Source organism: Polyodon spathula, chromosome 12 (assembly GCF_017654505.1).
Source record: "Polyodon spathula isolate WHYD16114869_AA chromosome 12, ASM1765450v1, whole genome shotgun sequence".
Lineage (NCBI taxonomy): Eukaryota > Metazoa > Chordata > Actinopteri > Acipenseriformes > Polyodontidae > Polyodon > Polyodon spathula.
The window spans coordinates 12,407,938-12,423,683 of NC_054545.1; the positions used below are offsets into that span (position 1 = coordinate 12,407,938).

At 38.1% G+C, this 15,746-nt stretch overlaps 1 protein-coding gene across 2 annotated transcripts; it reads right to left on the reverse strand.

Moving 5' to 3' along the window:
- Positions 1–330: 330 nt before the first annotated feature.
- On the reverse strand, positions 331–10,832 carry LOC121323817 (D-glutamate cyclase, mitochondrial-like). Of its 2 annotated transcripts, none has more exons than XM_041265045.1 (12): positions 10,734–10,832; positions 10,265–10,376; positions 9,584–9,737; positions 8,832–9,015; positions 8,433–8,583; positions 8,199–8,321; positions 7,480–7,686; positions 6,885–7,145; positions 6,168–6,267; positions 5,228–5,376; positions 2,476–2,627; positions 331–2,259 (listed from the first exon to the last, which is right to left on the reverse strand). In XM_041265045.1, exons 1-12 carry the CDS (start codon positions 10,770–10,772, stop codon positions 2,119–2,121), a joined length of 1,773 nt encoding a protein of 590 aa, XP_041120979.1. In that variant the 5' UTR covers positions 10,773–10,832; the 3' UTR covers positions 331–2,118. The 2 variants fall into 2 exon arrangements, with proteins under 2 accessions (XP_041120979.1, XP_041120978.1); XM_041265044.1 differs by having other exon boundaries at positions 8,817–9,015; positions 10,734–10,831.
- Positions 10,833–15,746: the final 4,914 nt, after the last annotated feature.

Sequence of the window (15,746 nt, forward strand, 5' to 3'; positions counted from 1 at the left end):
TTAAATTATACAATTTTCTTTATAATATATAAAAACAAGATCCATTAAAAATAATGTGTTAAAAGTTTAAATGACTTGTGATTATTTTCCTTTGTCTGCAGTTTCTGACAGATGCTGTAATATTGTGATGCTAATGCACACAGATTCATAGAGGAACATCTACCCCTAAGGGAAGGAAATCAACAACTTGACATTTATTTATTCTGAAACACCAACATGGAGGGCTTGAATATGAGACTGACCTTTCAAAAATATACCACAAAATGTACTTGTAATAGGAAGTGTTGCGTGTGTGGCTTGTCCCTGGATAATAATGAGGCAGACAGAGCATTGGGTGTTGATTTTATTAAACACACAGGCTGTCACTAGGGTACCAGTAATGGTAGCCCTAGTCTCAGAACTAATAAAGAAAACACAATAAAGCTAAAAATAAAAGTTTGCCACACAAGGTGAGTGCTAACCTCATTAAAAGAGATGTCCCGCTCCAGGAACCTGCTACACTACGGAACCCTCTCTATACTGCTTGGGATCAACGTCCCCTAAACCAGGGCTTCTCAAACTCAGTCCAGCAGCCACAGGGTGTTTGAGAAGCCTTGCCCTAAACTAACCTGCTGCTGTTGCTCCTGAAGGCCCAGCCTCCCAGCTGCTCCGGGTCGTTGCGACAGTCCTGGCTGGGCACAGCCTTCACAGGCACCATCCTGCAGTTGAGGGGTTCCGTAGTAGTTGTCCTGCAGAGCAGACATTGTCCTCATGGATGTAAACAAAGCTTCCCTCTGTGTAGCATGGTGGTGCAGTCTCCTGAAGCTGTGGCACAGATGCTCCGTGCAGCCATCCCAGGCATGCCCCCCAGCCAATCTGAACCGCCCGATCAGCTCAGCGCCGGGCGAGCCTACCTGCTCAATTGGTTGCCTGGCAACGTGTCTCCTGTTACGCATCCCAGATGCACCCATCTGTGCAAGCAGCAGCAACAGGGTTCTTCCTGTCTCTTTACTAAATACTTTTTTTTCTAGCACATTTCTATGGGATCTTGAACAATATTAATTTAACTGTTTTGTTAATTAACAATTTAAAGACAGTAGTTAGCCATTACATGTACCAAATCTTTACATTTGCATTTTCTGTGTGTTTTTTTGTTTTTTTTAAATATAGTCCCTTTTATCATATCCTGACAGTCTGAAATTATCAATCTAATGTACATTAGTACTTTGAGGCTACAATGACCAGTAATTACCAATGTTACAATATGTCCACAGAAACTTGCCAAGTCCAATAAAGGAATTACAAGGCTGTCAAAAATACAGATTGGATAGTTTACTAAAATAACTGATAAGTTCAACAGAACACTACATTTAATGAATTCTAACACATCTATATGTCAATGTATGTTTACGTAAAAGGTAATTACAGGTGTAGTTACTGTTTATTACAATATTCCATTATAATCTACTGACTACAAGAGTATTAGTTTTATTTGCTGTAAAAATCTATTTTGAGCAGACTCCTGCAACAATTCGTCAATGATCGTAATTATGAACTCTCCCTGGTATTTAAGGCAGTAGTGAAACAAGATCAATTTCCATGGATTTTGGAGTACCAATTAATGCATTTTTTATGTTTTCTTTGAAAAATGAGAACTCCTCAAATTACAGCTGTATTTTAAAAATCGTTAATGGATCACTGCTTCACACATTTATCCCATGCCCACAACTGATCGATGGCCATGTTTTTAGAACATTAGCGGTCTTCAACTTTGGGTAGGAAACACAGAAAATATGATAGGGGTAGAAAATGATCAAATCAACTCGCCACCTATTACTACAGATCGAGTAGAGATGAAAGGTTTCCTCAAAATGTTCTGGTGAGCAGGATTATACAAGCACAGATAGATTCTGATCCAAAGAATAAAATAACATACCAAAACAGAAATCAGATCTGTAAATACAGGGCAAAGGCTTCGGTGTCTGAAAACAAGCACCTTTCATCAAAAGAAAAACAAACACATATTTCCATTCCCTAGGCTGTGGCTATCAGTACCTAGTAGCAGTAACTATGTTTTCAGTTTACAAGGAATTTTATTTCATCAGGGAGTTTCTGGGCTTGTCATGATATTCCCGATAACTACAATGTGATCTCGGCAAGCTGCTGGATCATAGTGGAGTGAGTGTCATAGAAAGGCGGGCCGTTCACCTCCATTCCCAGATTCCCGGTTTTGCCACTTCCAATCCCGTACTTCTTGAGGATTTCCAGCAGTTTTTCTTCCTAAACACAACAGGCATACTCTGCTTAGAACCAGGATTGCTATCCACAGTTTATGGTCAGACACTACACTATGCTTATACTGTAGCTCATACACATACTGTAGTAGATACCAGTTTCAGAAAGAGATGTCAATTTTGACTCCTACTAGAAACTCCTGAAATTAAATGATAGTTTCTAAGCAGTAGCATTCTTTACCAGGTTACCAGTGCAGGTTACCTTAGTGACTGTTGGGAGTGCCGAGGCCCAGGAATCCTGCTCCGAGTGTCTGGGGAACCCAACTGCCTTCTGGAGGTATCTCTCGTGAATTGGACAGCAATTGAGGATGTAGAGAGCACAGGCCACTGCATAGCCACCCCAGTTTGAAACACCTAGGCACGCAAGGAAAGAGATGCTTCAGAATGGGAACAGGGAAGAGCTCCAGAGACAACTACCACAAAAACAGAAACTAGAGGGTCATCTCTCTACCGATATAGTATCTGATCATGCACAGTTTTAATATGTAACTTCACAATGACACCTGTTTGCACTGTTCCCTTTTGTTGTGTATTACATGTGAAATCTTTCTGAGTGGTTCTTGCAAAGTCAATTACTGAAATATAGTGTGCTTTTATTTTTCGATAAGTTTGCGTTAGAGTAAGTGGCGGGGTTACATTGTGTTACACGTCCCCATGTGTTACTACAACTGTTTAAATAACGTACCTGTCATTTTTTCTTTTTATTGTAACATCCTCACAACTTTTTACACTTGGAACTTTAAAGTCAGTTTCAAAGTGCTGTTATAGCGGAAGGATTATTGCCCACTTTGTCACGCAGGTAACACAGAAATAATGATCCATGATGTGGTGTGGAACAGAAAAGCCAGAGCACTTGTTATTTTTTTTTTCTTTTTCTTCCTGCAGTAATTGAGGACAGATCAGAAACCCCAGTGCACTACAGTGGCCATTTTGAAAAGAGCTTTGAAACAGACTTTAAAACGTTAAGTGTAAAAAGTTGACAGGATGTTAACAATGAAAATAAAATTACAGGTAAGTTATTTAAACAGTTGTAGCAACATGTGGGGACATATAATGCTATAAGGTGCTGCGAGTTCAGGAGCTGCTATTCAGTTCTAACTGCCTGCCTTAGACATATGTAACGTAGCTATCTTTATGTTAGTAAGAATCAGCACCATCTAGTTTACAGGAGTTTAATGCCTGTGGCAGGCAGTGCTGCTATTGTGTAATGCACTGTTTCACCAGCAATACAAAAGGAACTTGATTCAAAGTGGCAGATCACTAACAGTTGGCTCTTACTTCTATAAAATACACTGTGGCTGATCTAGCTTATATTACATGAAGTGAACCACAGCTCACGAACTCTAGTTAAACAGATTTATAAAATAAGACATACAAGTAATTGCAATCCTAAGCTACTTTCAAAATACAAGGTTTTTGTTACTTGTTTTAATCTTGTTTTCTTTGGGTTTTTCTGCATTCCTTCATCTTGCACAATCACTTTCTCGGGTAGGTTGTGCAATATCGGTTAAAACTAAATACGGTTCAACTCTCTTACCAGCAGCAATAGCAAAGTCAGCTCCAAAGTCACAAGCTACCAGATCCCTGTGGATCATGTACTTCGTCATGGCTTCCTTCACCTTTCCCATCCCCTGCTCATTGCCGCCTCCTCCAATACCTAGCAGGCAGCATATCATTTACAGTATTCATTCATTCAGGGTGTCCACCCTACAGACAAAGGGTCATGAAAACCTGACAGCAACCAGGCAGTGTGGGGAGGCAGCTCAAAAAACCGACTGCTTTGCTATCTGTAATCAAAGGTGTAGGTCACAGATCAAAGGAGGTTCTGATTAGGTTGTATAATTCAGTGGTGAGACCGCACTTAGAACACTGTTTAATTTTGGTCCCTGCATTACATAAAGGACAATAAGGTGCAGGGTCACCCTGGACAGCTCAGATTAAATTCTTAGTCTTCTGTGTTTAAATACTTCTGCTGGGATATGTGACTATTCCCCAATGATTAGCGCCTCTAGTTCCTTCCAGGGTTGTGTCTGGAAAGCTGCAGATTGAGTAAAACATCCTACAGTGCCTGCATCTGAGGATGTCAAACTCTTACTTGGAGAAACTGTGAAAAACATCAATGCTTCCCTGCCACCTGGTAATCAGGGGCTTATTAAAACAGGATTTCATAACTAACAAGTTTCCGAATGTCCACATTTTATCACCAGAACCATCAAAGGAAAATAAAGGGTTATTGCAAGTTTAATATGTATGTTCCTTCATTTCCCGAGCTATAAATCCTCCAAGGGAATTAGAAATGAGATATTGGATATAAGCTGGGCATTACCAGATCATTTATTATCTAGCATACAGCAATTGATCCTGCTCCTTTTATATATATAAAATAAAAACCACTCAAATCCTCTGGGAATGACATGGGCAATGTTGCGCTCTACCAGCTTAGATCTCCACAATGCAAAATTCCTCTTCCCAGCTGGGTGGTCTTCTATTAGCTTGGGAGGAACCGATGATTCTCTGTGCTGTCTCCTAGACTAACATGAACATTAGACCATTAAAGGCTATCGACAGCTGGCCCTTGAAACATGATGAACTGCTCAGTAGAACTACTGTATACATAAAATAAATTACACTGCTAATCAGATGGAAAATAGGATGTGGTCACTTATATATATATATATATATATATATATAGTGAGCACAGTAAAATGAGGTCAAAATACTCGAGTATCTCAAAATAGCTGATGGTGTATTTTTGCATTAACCACACCTCACCATATTTTTTTTTTTTTTAGGTTTCAAACAGGAGTTTAAATAGAAACCCTAAATATCTGGTATTCATTGGGTCCTGTTATTAGAATATAATAGATTAGAAATAAATAGCACTTTTCAGTTGTTCCAAATCAGCTCTAGCACTTTCATATTATTATTCTAAAACAGAAACAGTTGTTGATTACCTGTTGTCATGATGCCTGGGATTGTGCTTGCTGTTATGAACAGAGTATCTATGGGGTCAATCATGTGTTTGCTATTCACTTTCCTCATGTTGTTGTAGTTTCCATCTGCAGCCCTGCCAGCGTGCTCTATTGCCACCAAGTGGTCATACCTGAGAACAGCACCATTATTCAGTGACCAACTTCACATAACTGGAGTTAATCCTGTTTACTCACCTTTAACTTGAAAATTAGAATCTGCAACCAATTCAAATTCATTTTATACAGATGTGAAAACTTCAAATATAACAAAAAACACATTTTGGGGAAAAAAGAGATCTCAATTTCTATGCATTTTTTTTGCTTTCTTGAGCTGCAACATAGCTATACACACATACCCCGCTGCTGCTGCAGGTAGTAGTATAGCATGATTATTTAGTTAATAAAATGAACACCTTAAGGAGGGAAGAAGCTGAAAAGCTTGGAGGCACCGATGCAACCTTTAAGTTTAAGGGATGTACACAAACTAGAAGGTTAACAAGGTCTGTTTAGTGCAGCGTGTAAACAGTCACACAGAAATCATATTTGATTATAAAATAGAACATAGTTGCGGGGCAAGGCAGCTTAAAGGCTGGCATTACTGAGTATCAAACAGAAACAGATAAATGATGCATCCATTTTAAATACAGCAGCATACAGACAAAACATACTTTCTTTTTTCTATTTTTTCTTTTATATGCTTATTAAAAGTACACAATGAACAATACTGACATTGCATCATGCAACATCATACATCGAGAACTTCAAAACTTTCCAGTGTATGTGTGGAGGAAATTGTTCACACGCACACAAAAATGTACAAATAAATTTGGATAAGTTGTCCACAATGCGTGATTTTCGATGCACTGTGGCGATAACACTGCTGATAAAAGGCCTAGCTTGTTATATGCAGGGTTAGCTGTACCTGGGTGTCTTCGGATTTCCGTCATGGCACAGGAATCTCAAAGCTGAATCCTGGCTATCATCTTGGAAACTGAGGAGGGGTACTGGTGTATTTAAAATTCCTACAAAAGAAATAATTAATGTTACAGGAACGTTCTATTTTCTCCCACAAGCACTTGAATAGCACATCATATATATATATATATATATATATATATATATATATATATATATATATATATATATTTTCTATTTTACAGTAGGGCTTAAATTTTTCTGTTTTAATTAATTTTTTTGTGTTTCTCTGCCCACTCCATCTGGTGGTGTTTAATAATGCAGCTGACAAACGTAAATGGAAAGTTATCACATTGCATGGCAATGCCTTTGAAGCTTGTTACACAATGTACAAATTATATTTTTACGAAGACCCTCAGTTGGCTAAAAAAAACACCTTCCTCTAAAAAGGGAGTGATGTATTGAGGTATCTTGGGCACTCCTTAAAAAATAAGCACAGAAAACAATCAAGCCTTATATTTATTCTTGAACAACCCTTTGAGTGCTCAATGGTCACTAGCCATATATTTTCGACACCTTGCACTGAATATTCAAAGGATAAAACAGAAAACAAAATACTGCTTTGAGCAATTTGCTTCTTACTGCAGTACACTGTACTGTCTCGCCACCACAGAAATCCAGACTACAGGGTAGTGGGCACAAGCCAAGACATCGGTGACAATACCTTGCTCAACAGCACCCTCAATAATCTTCTTGTTAATTTCTAAGGCCCGACGGTTAGTTACTATAGCAACCTGTTTCATCAGGGCCTGGAGCATGGCTGCCATGGCGATGGCACCTGGAGGTCCATCAGTTTCTTCAGGAGGGTCCTGGTTGAAGTGGGTCGGAAACCCAGTAGTGATAAGAACTGAGGCTGCATGTGACAAGCACAGGGAGGCCTTCAGCAGCTCGTCTGGGATGAACAGGGCTTTTATACCTTGGTCACCTGAAAACAAATGTGGAATTTCGATAGATATTTCCACTTGGTTTCATATTAGATCAAGCCCTCAGTATACAGGTCGCATGACATCTTGTAATACACTTCTGTTCTGACTGCAGAACAGTGAAAAAGTAATCCATTTACACAAGGGCTTTTAGGCTACAGCTGCATGACAGATGCACTGTTGTAGTGAGCACTTTGCAAATGGCTGACGTTATCAACTTCACTACTCCAGCTGAGCATACATATATCAGTTTTTCAAATGCTTTGAAAAAGCTCCCAGATCCCTGGACCAGTGGCGACATGCTGGAAAGGCAGGAAGGACACCGTTTTCCAGTACCTGCGTCAACCCCAATGTGACACTCCAGGGCCCGGATCTTTTGAACTGCAGCAGCAGAGGCAACACTGTAGTGCAGAGGGTTCTGGGATATGCAGAAGGTCTGTACGGTCTCTGTCGGGTCAGTGTTGAGAACAGGATCGGACTCGTCCCTTTTACAATCAGTGATGAACATCCTGCCAGGAGAGTGGGTGAATGCCAGAGGAGGTTCTAAAAGAGGATCACAAGCCAAAGCAATCACCCACTAGGGCAGAAATGCATCCCTAGTAATGGTCTGGTCGATCTGCTTTACCAACCCAATTGCATAAGGGGAGATAAGGAGTGGTCTGGGTCTGCTGAATCCCCAGCAACTGACACGTCTCTTTAAAAAGAGTAGAATAGAAATGTCCACCTTTACACGTATAGATTATCCTTGGGTTACCCCAATGGCAAAAATATGTTGAAACAGGATTGAATGTATGGGGTAGAAGTTTGATTAGTAAATTGATTTGATCAAAAACACAAAATAAGAAAGACTAGGAGTTTATTGTAAATTTTAATCAGAAAACTACTGTACTGTACATGCATATTTTATTGCAACTATCAGTAACCACAGTTATAGTTACCATAAAATCTTTTAATTAAAAATCAACACATTTCAAATCACAAATTCTGAGACAAAACATACCTTTATGATTCTGCGACAATTAAAAAAAACACGTTGCAGTCTGCTCCATACTCACTGCAGCCCTGTACAGCTTCCACCCCCGTCACCCCACAAGCCCAGAACACAGGGACATCCCCTTGATGAGGCTCAACTGGATCCCCATAGTCTGGTCTAGACAGGTCCTGGATTCCAATTAATCCTAAAATACAGATTGGAAATCCAAATGTTACCATAGATAAAACCGAATGTAGGTTTTTGTTCTTCATTAGTTCACTGAGTATGAGGTGTGAATGGACTTGGCTGAACTCACCAGGGTGGCCAATATGAACTGGAGCCCCATGAACATCTCTTGCTGGGTGGGTGGCTTGTGCGACAGCATTGAGTTTTCCCTCTGGGACAGGCCTCATGGAGACCACCATGTTACACTGGAACCTGCCCACCTCACGACATGGCACTGACGTCTACAGGGAAAGGGATACACAATTCATAATTCGAAACAGACATGAGGGACTTTAATGAAGGACTAACAAGAAGAGAGGGCTGCTTTTTCAAGTTAAGTTTTAATGGTACAACGATAACAGGAGCAAGTATCAAATAATTAAATGCACAAGCAATTGCATTTTGAAATCATATATAGCAAAAACTACTGTTGGAAACCAAAGAACAGTCTTTAGAAGAGGTCTTTTTACCATACCTTATACATGCTCACATTGCGTTTTTGTTCAACGTTCCTTATTGGAACCCCTGCCTTCAAAATTGCCTGTTCAAAAGCAAAACTACAGCCCAGGTAGAAGGTTGTCATGTCCTCCAGCTCTTTCGTGTACTCCAGTAGATCAGATTTGTAGCCAGTGAAGTTTCCACATTGGAATGTACAATACTGAGGGCAGTCTGTTCTGCAGCAAAAACAGATTCATGCCAGTGCTTAAACAATAGATAAGAACCAACCAACAATAACACTTTCTTTCACCAGGTTGAATGACAAGGCAGTCCTGACTTTTATTCTGTAAAAGTCTGTACTTTACTTGGTCATGTCTGATGCTGGTTGCAGATCAGTAAATTAATGTTTGTACACAGACACACTTCTCTGTACAATTTGGACATTTCTGCCAATTTTGTTGTGGTTCTACATGGCCTTCTGGGTTGAAAGTCTGACATGCATTAACCGGTGTATCTTTTTTTACAGCTAAGACTTGTTGTATTTGAGGTCTTAACCAATGTGAATTAGTAAACTAGTAATTACTTGTAAAACCTTTGGAACACAATAGGTTACATATAACAATTGAAGCGAAGTGCTGGAGTTTCCTTTAAACACTTTGGTTTGTTACTTGTGAAGTTGTTGATAACTTTTTATAAAACACATATTAAGCAGACCTGGGTTTTGTTTTCATTAAGAAACTCTATTATTGTTACAGTGTTAATAAAATCTGTATATGTATTCACCACCCTACACAAAATACTTACCTTATGTCAGAGTTGTCTGTTAGTATAGAGCATTTCCATTCTCCTGGTTGGCTCCTGTACAGCAATGGCAATGGGCCACTGTTTGCATGGCAGAATTTTTGAAAATCATCAGCCAGGCCCTTGTGCAATATCACAATATTGGCTTGTTTGTATCCTAAAAATAAAAATAAAAAAGTATTTTATATTGTACATACCATTAACGCATTTTTGTGCCAGTAGCTAAACTCAGGAATACATGAATATGTGCAATAACTTCAAAAGTTATTTCTCACATTTAGCACATTTATTGATTGAAACAATACCACCACCATCACCACTTAGATCAATAAAACTGGGACCATATTTTTCATAGCTTAATACTAATGTTTACTGAAGATTTTATTTCAATATTGTCTTTGAAAAGGTGAAAACTTGTGTTTGTGTGAAATTGCAGTTCAGCATTAGTTTAAATAATAATAATAATAATAATAATAATAATAATAATAATAATAATAATAATAATAATAATAATAATGTCCATTAGCTTGTATATAAAACCAAACTGCATTCCCAGAAAACAGCAGGTACCCAAGTATAAGCCCATAAGTCTATTTGCATGATTATATAATTATGGGCACCATAAACTACCCAGTACTATAGTGGTGGATATCAAGCCAGAGAAACAGAACAATGAAGACCCACCTTCTGCCATTCCTGACGTGCTCCTGGTCCCAAGTTTCCGGGTTCGAATCAGTTGTCTGATCTCAGCAGGGTGCAAGCTCCTTAATCTTTCAGAGGAAACCTTTTCTGAACTCTTAAACAAGAAGAGTTACCGTTTAATATACGAGGCCCATTGTATAGTAGAAAGGATGTGTATTTAATTTTCTAGTTGTAGCTATTGAGGACTGAGACCATCAACAACCATCATTCGTGACTCATTTTACATTGATCTGTGAAAGCAGATGAAAATCTGATCCTGTTGAAACTTGGTATTGAGAGTAGGAATCTGGGGTGATAGAGATACAGGTTACAGGTCACAGGTTTAAAAACGTTCCCAAATATGAAGCACTAAAATGTGTTTGTATGCAAATTTGACACCATTGCTGTGTCACTTAAATTTCTTGTTTCTCAAACCAAAATTGATCTAAATGAGGATAATGTAAAACTTTACCTCAACAGACGGCACCAGATCACCTCTTGAAATGGACATCTCTGAAATCCTGTCGATGGTGTTTATCTGTTTAAAATGAAGGACTTTGAAAATGTGCCTGAAGTTAATGTCCTGTTCTTTTACATATTAACAGACCTAACCCATAAAGCAAAATGCACTTTCTCTCAATACTGTGTTACCAATTAGCTTTATTAAAAAAAAAAAATCTTGGAAATAAATGTATCAAGACAAGTATGTAGTATTAAAGCCGCAAAGTTTATAGATATAAAGGTTACATGAAGTACATTTTTACATAGCATACAATGCATATATGAAACACTTAACACTTCCACAAGCACATTTATACACTCACTTCAAACAATGGAACAATCTGGTTTTCAAAGAATTTTAGATGGGACAGAACTACACATGCAGTAATACAGAGCAAAGATGTATCACCAGCTGCTGAGAGAGCCCTGAACTGCTATGTATGTGTTATCCTTAGTAGAGCTACTACTGGTATGTTGTAGTACAAAAGTTAACAGCTTACACAGCATAAAACACAAATCTGTTAATGCTTTATTAGTTCAATGTCAGACCTTGAAGAAAAAATACTGCAAATCAAAACCTACAGGACTTGGAAAAGTAGTAGGATTTCAAGCAACTCTGAGTCATTCCAAGGAACAGAAGTGCAGGTTAATATTACTGGAGAGCAGCATGCTCTCTCCACGACTCGAATGTTGGTTGTGAGTGAGGCATACAGATAAATACAGGCATAAATATATTTTTGAGACAGTACAGTTCAGTATGGCTGTCTTGCTTAAGCAAAAGACTGACTCTTTGAAATAGGAGGGGCACCATTGTGTAGTGGGCAACAATGGCAATGAAAGACGTCTGGCAATATGCTGACTGGAGATAACGAAATCAAAAGGTGGGTACATACTATTGAAGATATGTTACTTGTTTCAGGGCAAGCAATCACCACCTCTGCAAGACTGTGATCACCCTTGCACCTCCCAGGAACCACATTATGCCGGTTCACACAACTCCCCAAAACACAGTCTGGTTACATGAATGCAAAGAATAGTCTATAATAATTCAAACAGTATAACTTCACAAAGAAATCACACACTTGCTTGAGAAAGTATACAGCACTGGGAAATGTCTGCACTGGTGCTTATTTTGATTTGTGTCTTCCTAAAAGTTGTAGAACATTGATACCAGTGGGTTAAAATGTCCTTCATTGCAGTGTCTATTTTATTTCCCACCGTATTCCTTTTTAAAAATGTTTGGTCAGTTTCTGAATATAAAGATTACTGACTACCTAAATTAATCTCAATGATTGTATCTAAAATGTCAGCTGAAAGTACTTCAGATATCTCAATCAGTACCAGCCCATAGAGTGCTGATTATTTCCAACATAGTCAAATGGTGCGAGAACAAGCAGGCAGAGTGGTGACTCTGCCTGCCCTGATCTTCTGAACTGCAGCAGCAGAGGCAACACTGTAGTGTAGAGGGTTCTGGGAGATGCAGAAGGTCTGTACTCTCTCGGATGGGTCAGTGTTGAGAACAGGACCGGACACGTCCCTTTTACAGTCTGTGACATCCTGCCAGGACAGTGGGTGAATGCCAGAGCAGGTTCTAAGAAAAAAAACAAAAAAAAAACCTCAAAACATCTCTTGTCCTAAACAGAGCCCTTTTCTTTTTTGGGGGGAAATCTGATTTAAAAGGAATTTTAAATGAAGCACAGAGTAGGAACTAGTCCCACAATAAAAAAGAGCTAACAAAACGTGTCCCTATTTAAAAAGAGATATAGAATGTATTCAAATATTTAAGTAAAAACAGCAAATACATGATATACTGAATGATTTTAGTGGCTGATACACCCAAGTTTAGTTAATGCTAAATTAAACTAAAACATTAAGACTTGACACCCTTACATTGATTAATATACTACTCAAGTGTCTTATTATGGCATGTTGACTGTTGCAGTCTGCTCCATACTCACTGCAGCCCTGTACAGCTTCCACCCCCGTCACCCCACAGGCCCAGAACACAGGGATGTCCCCTTGATGAGGCTCAACTGGATCCCCACAGTCTAGTCTTGGCAGGTCCTGGATTCCAATTAATCCTAAAATACAGATCGGAAACCAAAGAGAGGTTTTTGTTCTTCTTTAGTACACTGAATATGAGGTGTGAATCACCAGGTTGGCCCATATGAACTGGGGTCCCATGAACATCTCTTGCTGGGTGGGTGGCTTATTTCATAAAGACACCTACAACTCTCAAATGGCAGGTCTCTAGGACAATTAGATCTATAGACACGACCTTGTGAACACGTTCGTTAACCTGTAAATATTAATCTACTTTTAGAGTACAATGTTGAGAACTACTGTTCAGATAGTTAAAACAATGTAGAAACTTCTCCATACCCATAATCCACACCTATACATCCTCAATTTATTTTAGTAGGTAAGACTTAAACCTTAGCATGGTATCTGCAAATCCCTAGCCATTGTTCCCGTCATCCCTACTAAGAGGTATGCAAAACACAAATAATATACTTAATAAATAACAATTAAGGACCAGAGTCAATGCATTAGACCATCCTGTCTCTAAAATTAGACACTGAAAATAGTTTGTACACTAAATAAACTGTAAACTATTACAAGCTCAGGTTCCAAGATGTATGATTAATTACATAACTACTTCACATGCTCCTCATGCCTGGTGATGGAAAAATGCCCAGTCAAAGACATCTGTCCCTATCTTCAGTTTCTATATTTAGCTTTTCAGCTTGTACAACTGTTGCGTATTCTAATCCCATAGAGGTACAATCAGTGACAAATACATCATGCATGCTACTCTGCTGAGGTTATGTTCTAAGGTCAGTCAGTACAGCATGTCCCTCTCTGTATAAAAGTACCAGCAACACGAACAGGCTTGTAAACTGCAGGTTCAAAGTTTTATTAAAAAAAAAAAAAAAAAAAAAAGAATTAGTTTTAGAGCATGTGCAAGATCACACAATTTAACACATTAAGTGAGTAGCTAATGTTATATCCACACTTCTCAGACCAACATAAAACTAAATCACCTAGTCTATAACTATCTTATAGCGTTTCATAGTTTAAACATGAGTCGAGTATTACAAGTGTACAGTGCATGCCAATGAATGTTATATTATACAGCACTTCCTTATAGAACTAACTGCTATACACATGCAGTCTTGTACGCAGATACATGCTGAACATTTACAAAAAGTGATGGAAGGCTTCTAATGATAACATTTACTCAAAAACATACACTACGTTTTGAAGATCAAGCCCTAAGTGTGCATGCATGCGTACAAGATTGGTTTTCCAAAAAGTGATTTTGATTTCAAAAGTGCAGTTTTCAGAAAACTACTGTGGTATTCCAATTCATTTCATGAAGACTGCACTTTTCAGAGGACTTGAACTTATGTACACTCACGGAATCACACGCTTTATAGAGGTCTTACCATAAAAGGCACTTGCTAAGATATAATGTGAACTGTGCATGTAATACAGACCTGAAACTGGTTGCAATATAGTTCATCTTTAAACTATGGTAGGGTTGTTTTTGACTGTTAGCTAATGGTGAAAACAATATGAGCTCCTACATGTCAGAGGTTCTTTTTTGGGCTCCTTTATTTTGCGATTTAAAAAAAAAATAAAAAATTATAGGGACCACCCTATTGAAAACTGCAGAAAAAGGCAAATAGCAAACAAGAAGCAAAACTCAGTAAAAGTAAATGTTTAATGTATCTTGAATCAGACCTGTATGTCACCAAAAAAGTGAAAGCAGACTTTTCTGGACATTATATATACAGTATATACTGTATTACAAAAGAGAAGTTTCCACGATTACATTTTTTCTCAGTACATTTGGTGGTCACTCACAATAGAGGGACTCTACTGTTGGATCACTATGATTAATCACCCCAAACATATTGGATTTAACAGCCTACCATCTCTGATTTCTTTCCTTTGAACATCGGGAGCTCCGAGTTTGGTGTAAATTGGAGGGGGTAGGGTATTACCTGTTGTGTAATTTATCACAGAGGGACCCTGTACTTAAATTATTCAATACTTCTGTGACAAGTCACAAAACAAACACATACCAGTATTACTACACAGTTCCATTTAAAAATACAACAAAAATAAGCTTAATGCCAGTTGAATGTAAAAGTACAGTGCATCAAAGGTTTTGACTATATTTAATTTAACCTAGCATACCATGACAGTTAACACAACTTTCTGCTATGAGGGATATATATATATATATATATATATATATATATATATATATATATATATATATATATATATATATATATATCCACACACGCACACAATCCAATACGGTAAAATCCAGTGCTCACCAATTAAAGCTTTATGGGTAAAAGTCACCAACAAACCAGACTACTTTGCTCGTTTTTCCCTGTTAAAAACACAAAATCTGGATTATTATAAAAAGGTAAGAAAGCAAGGTGAAATGACTTTTTGGTGAAGATCTGTAATTGAAAATTATATTGAAATGATTAATGAAGGGGATCGGTAACAACCCAGTCATAAAAACAAGGTGGCGCCATAAACGTGTACTTATTTATCTTTAAATTTGAACCCAGGTATTCAACCAAGCAATTAAGAACCTAGATGCAACCGTTTCTTGCTTAGAAAGGACTAAATGTGTTAAAAATTAATTAAAAGTTAAAACTTAAATGAGTTAAAAGTTAGTCAATTGATTTAGCAGTTTTGCAGAACATATTTATAATATTTATAAATATAATAATGAACCGCTCCAGTTTAAGCCTCGTATTTTCAAACCTAACAGAATTTATTGACCGTTACTGACAAGTTTCTGCTGTCTACTAGGGTTAGTTTTAGCAGTAAGTGCAGTGGGGTGCAAGTCGAACACACCCGTTCTTTTTTTCACCACCCCTCGTTGCTTACCAGAGTGACCTAGCCGCCGCACTTTCTGCAGGCACTTCGGTGAAATTGTGGGAATTCAATA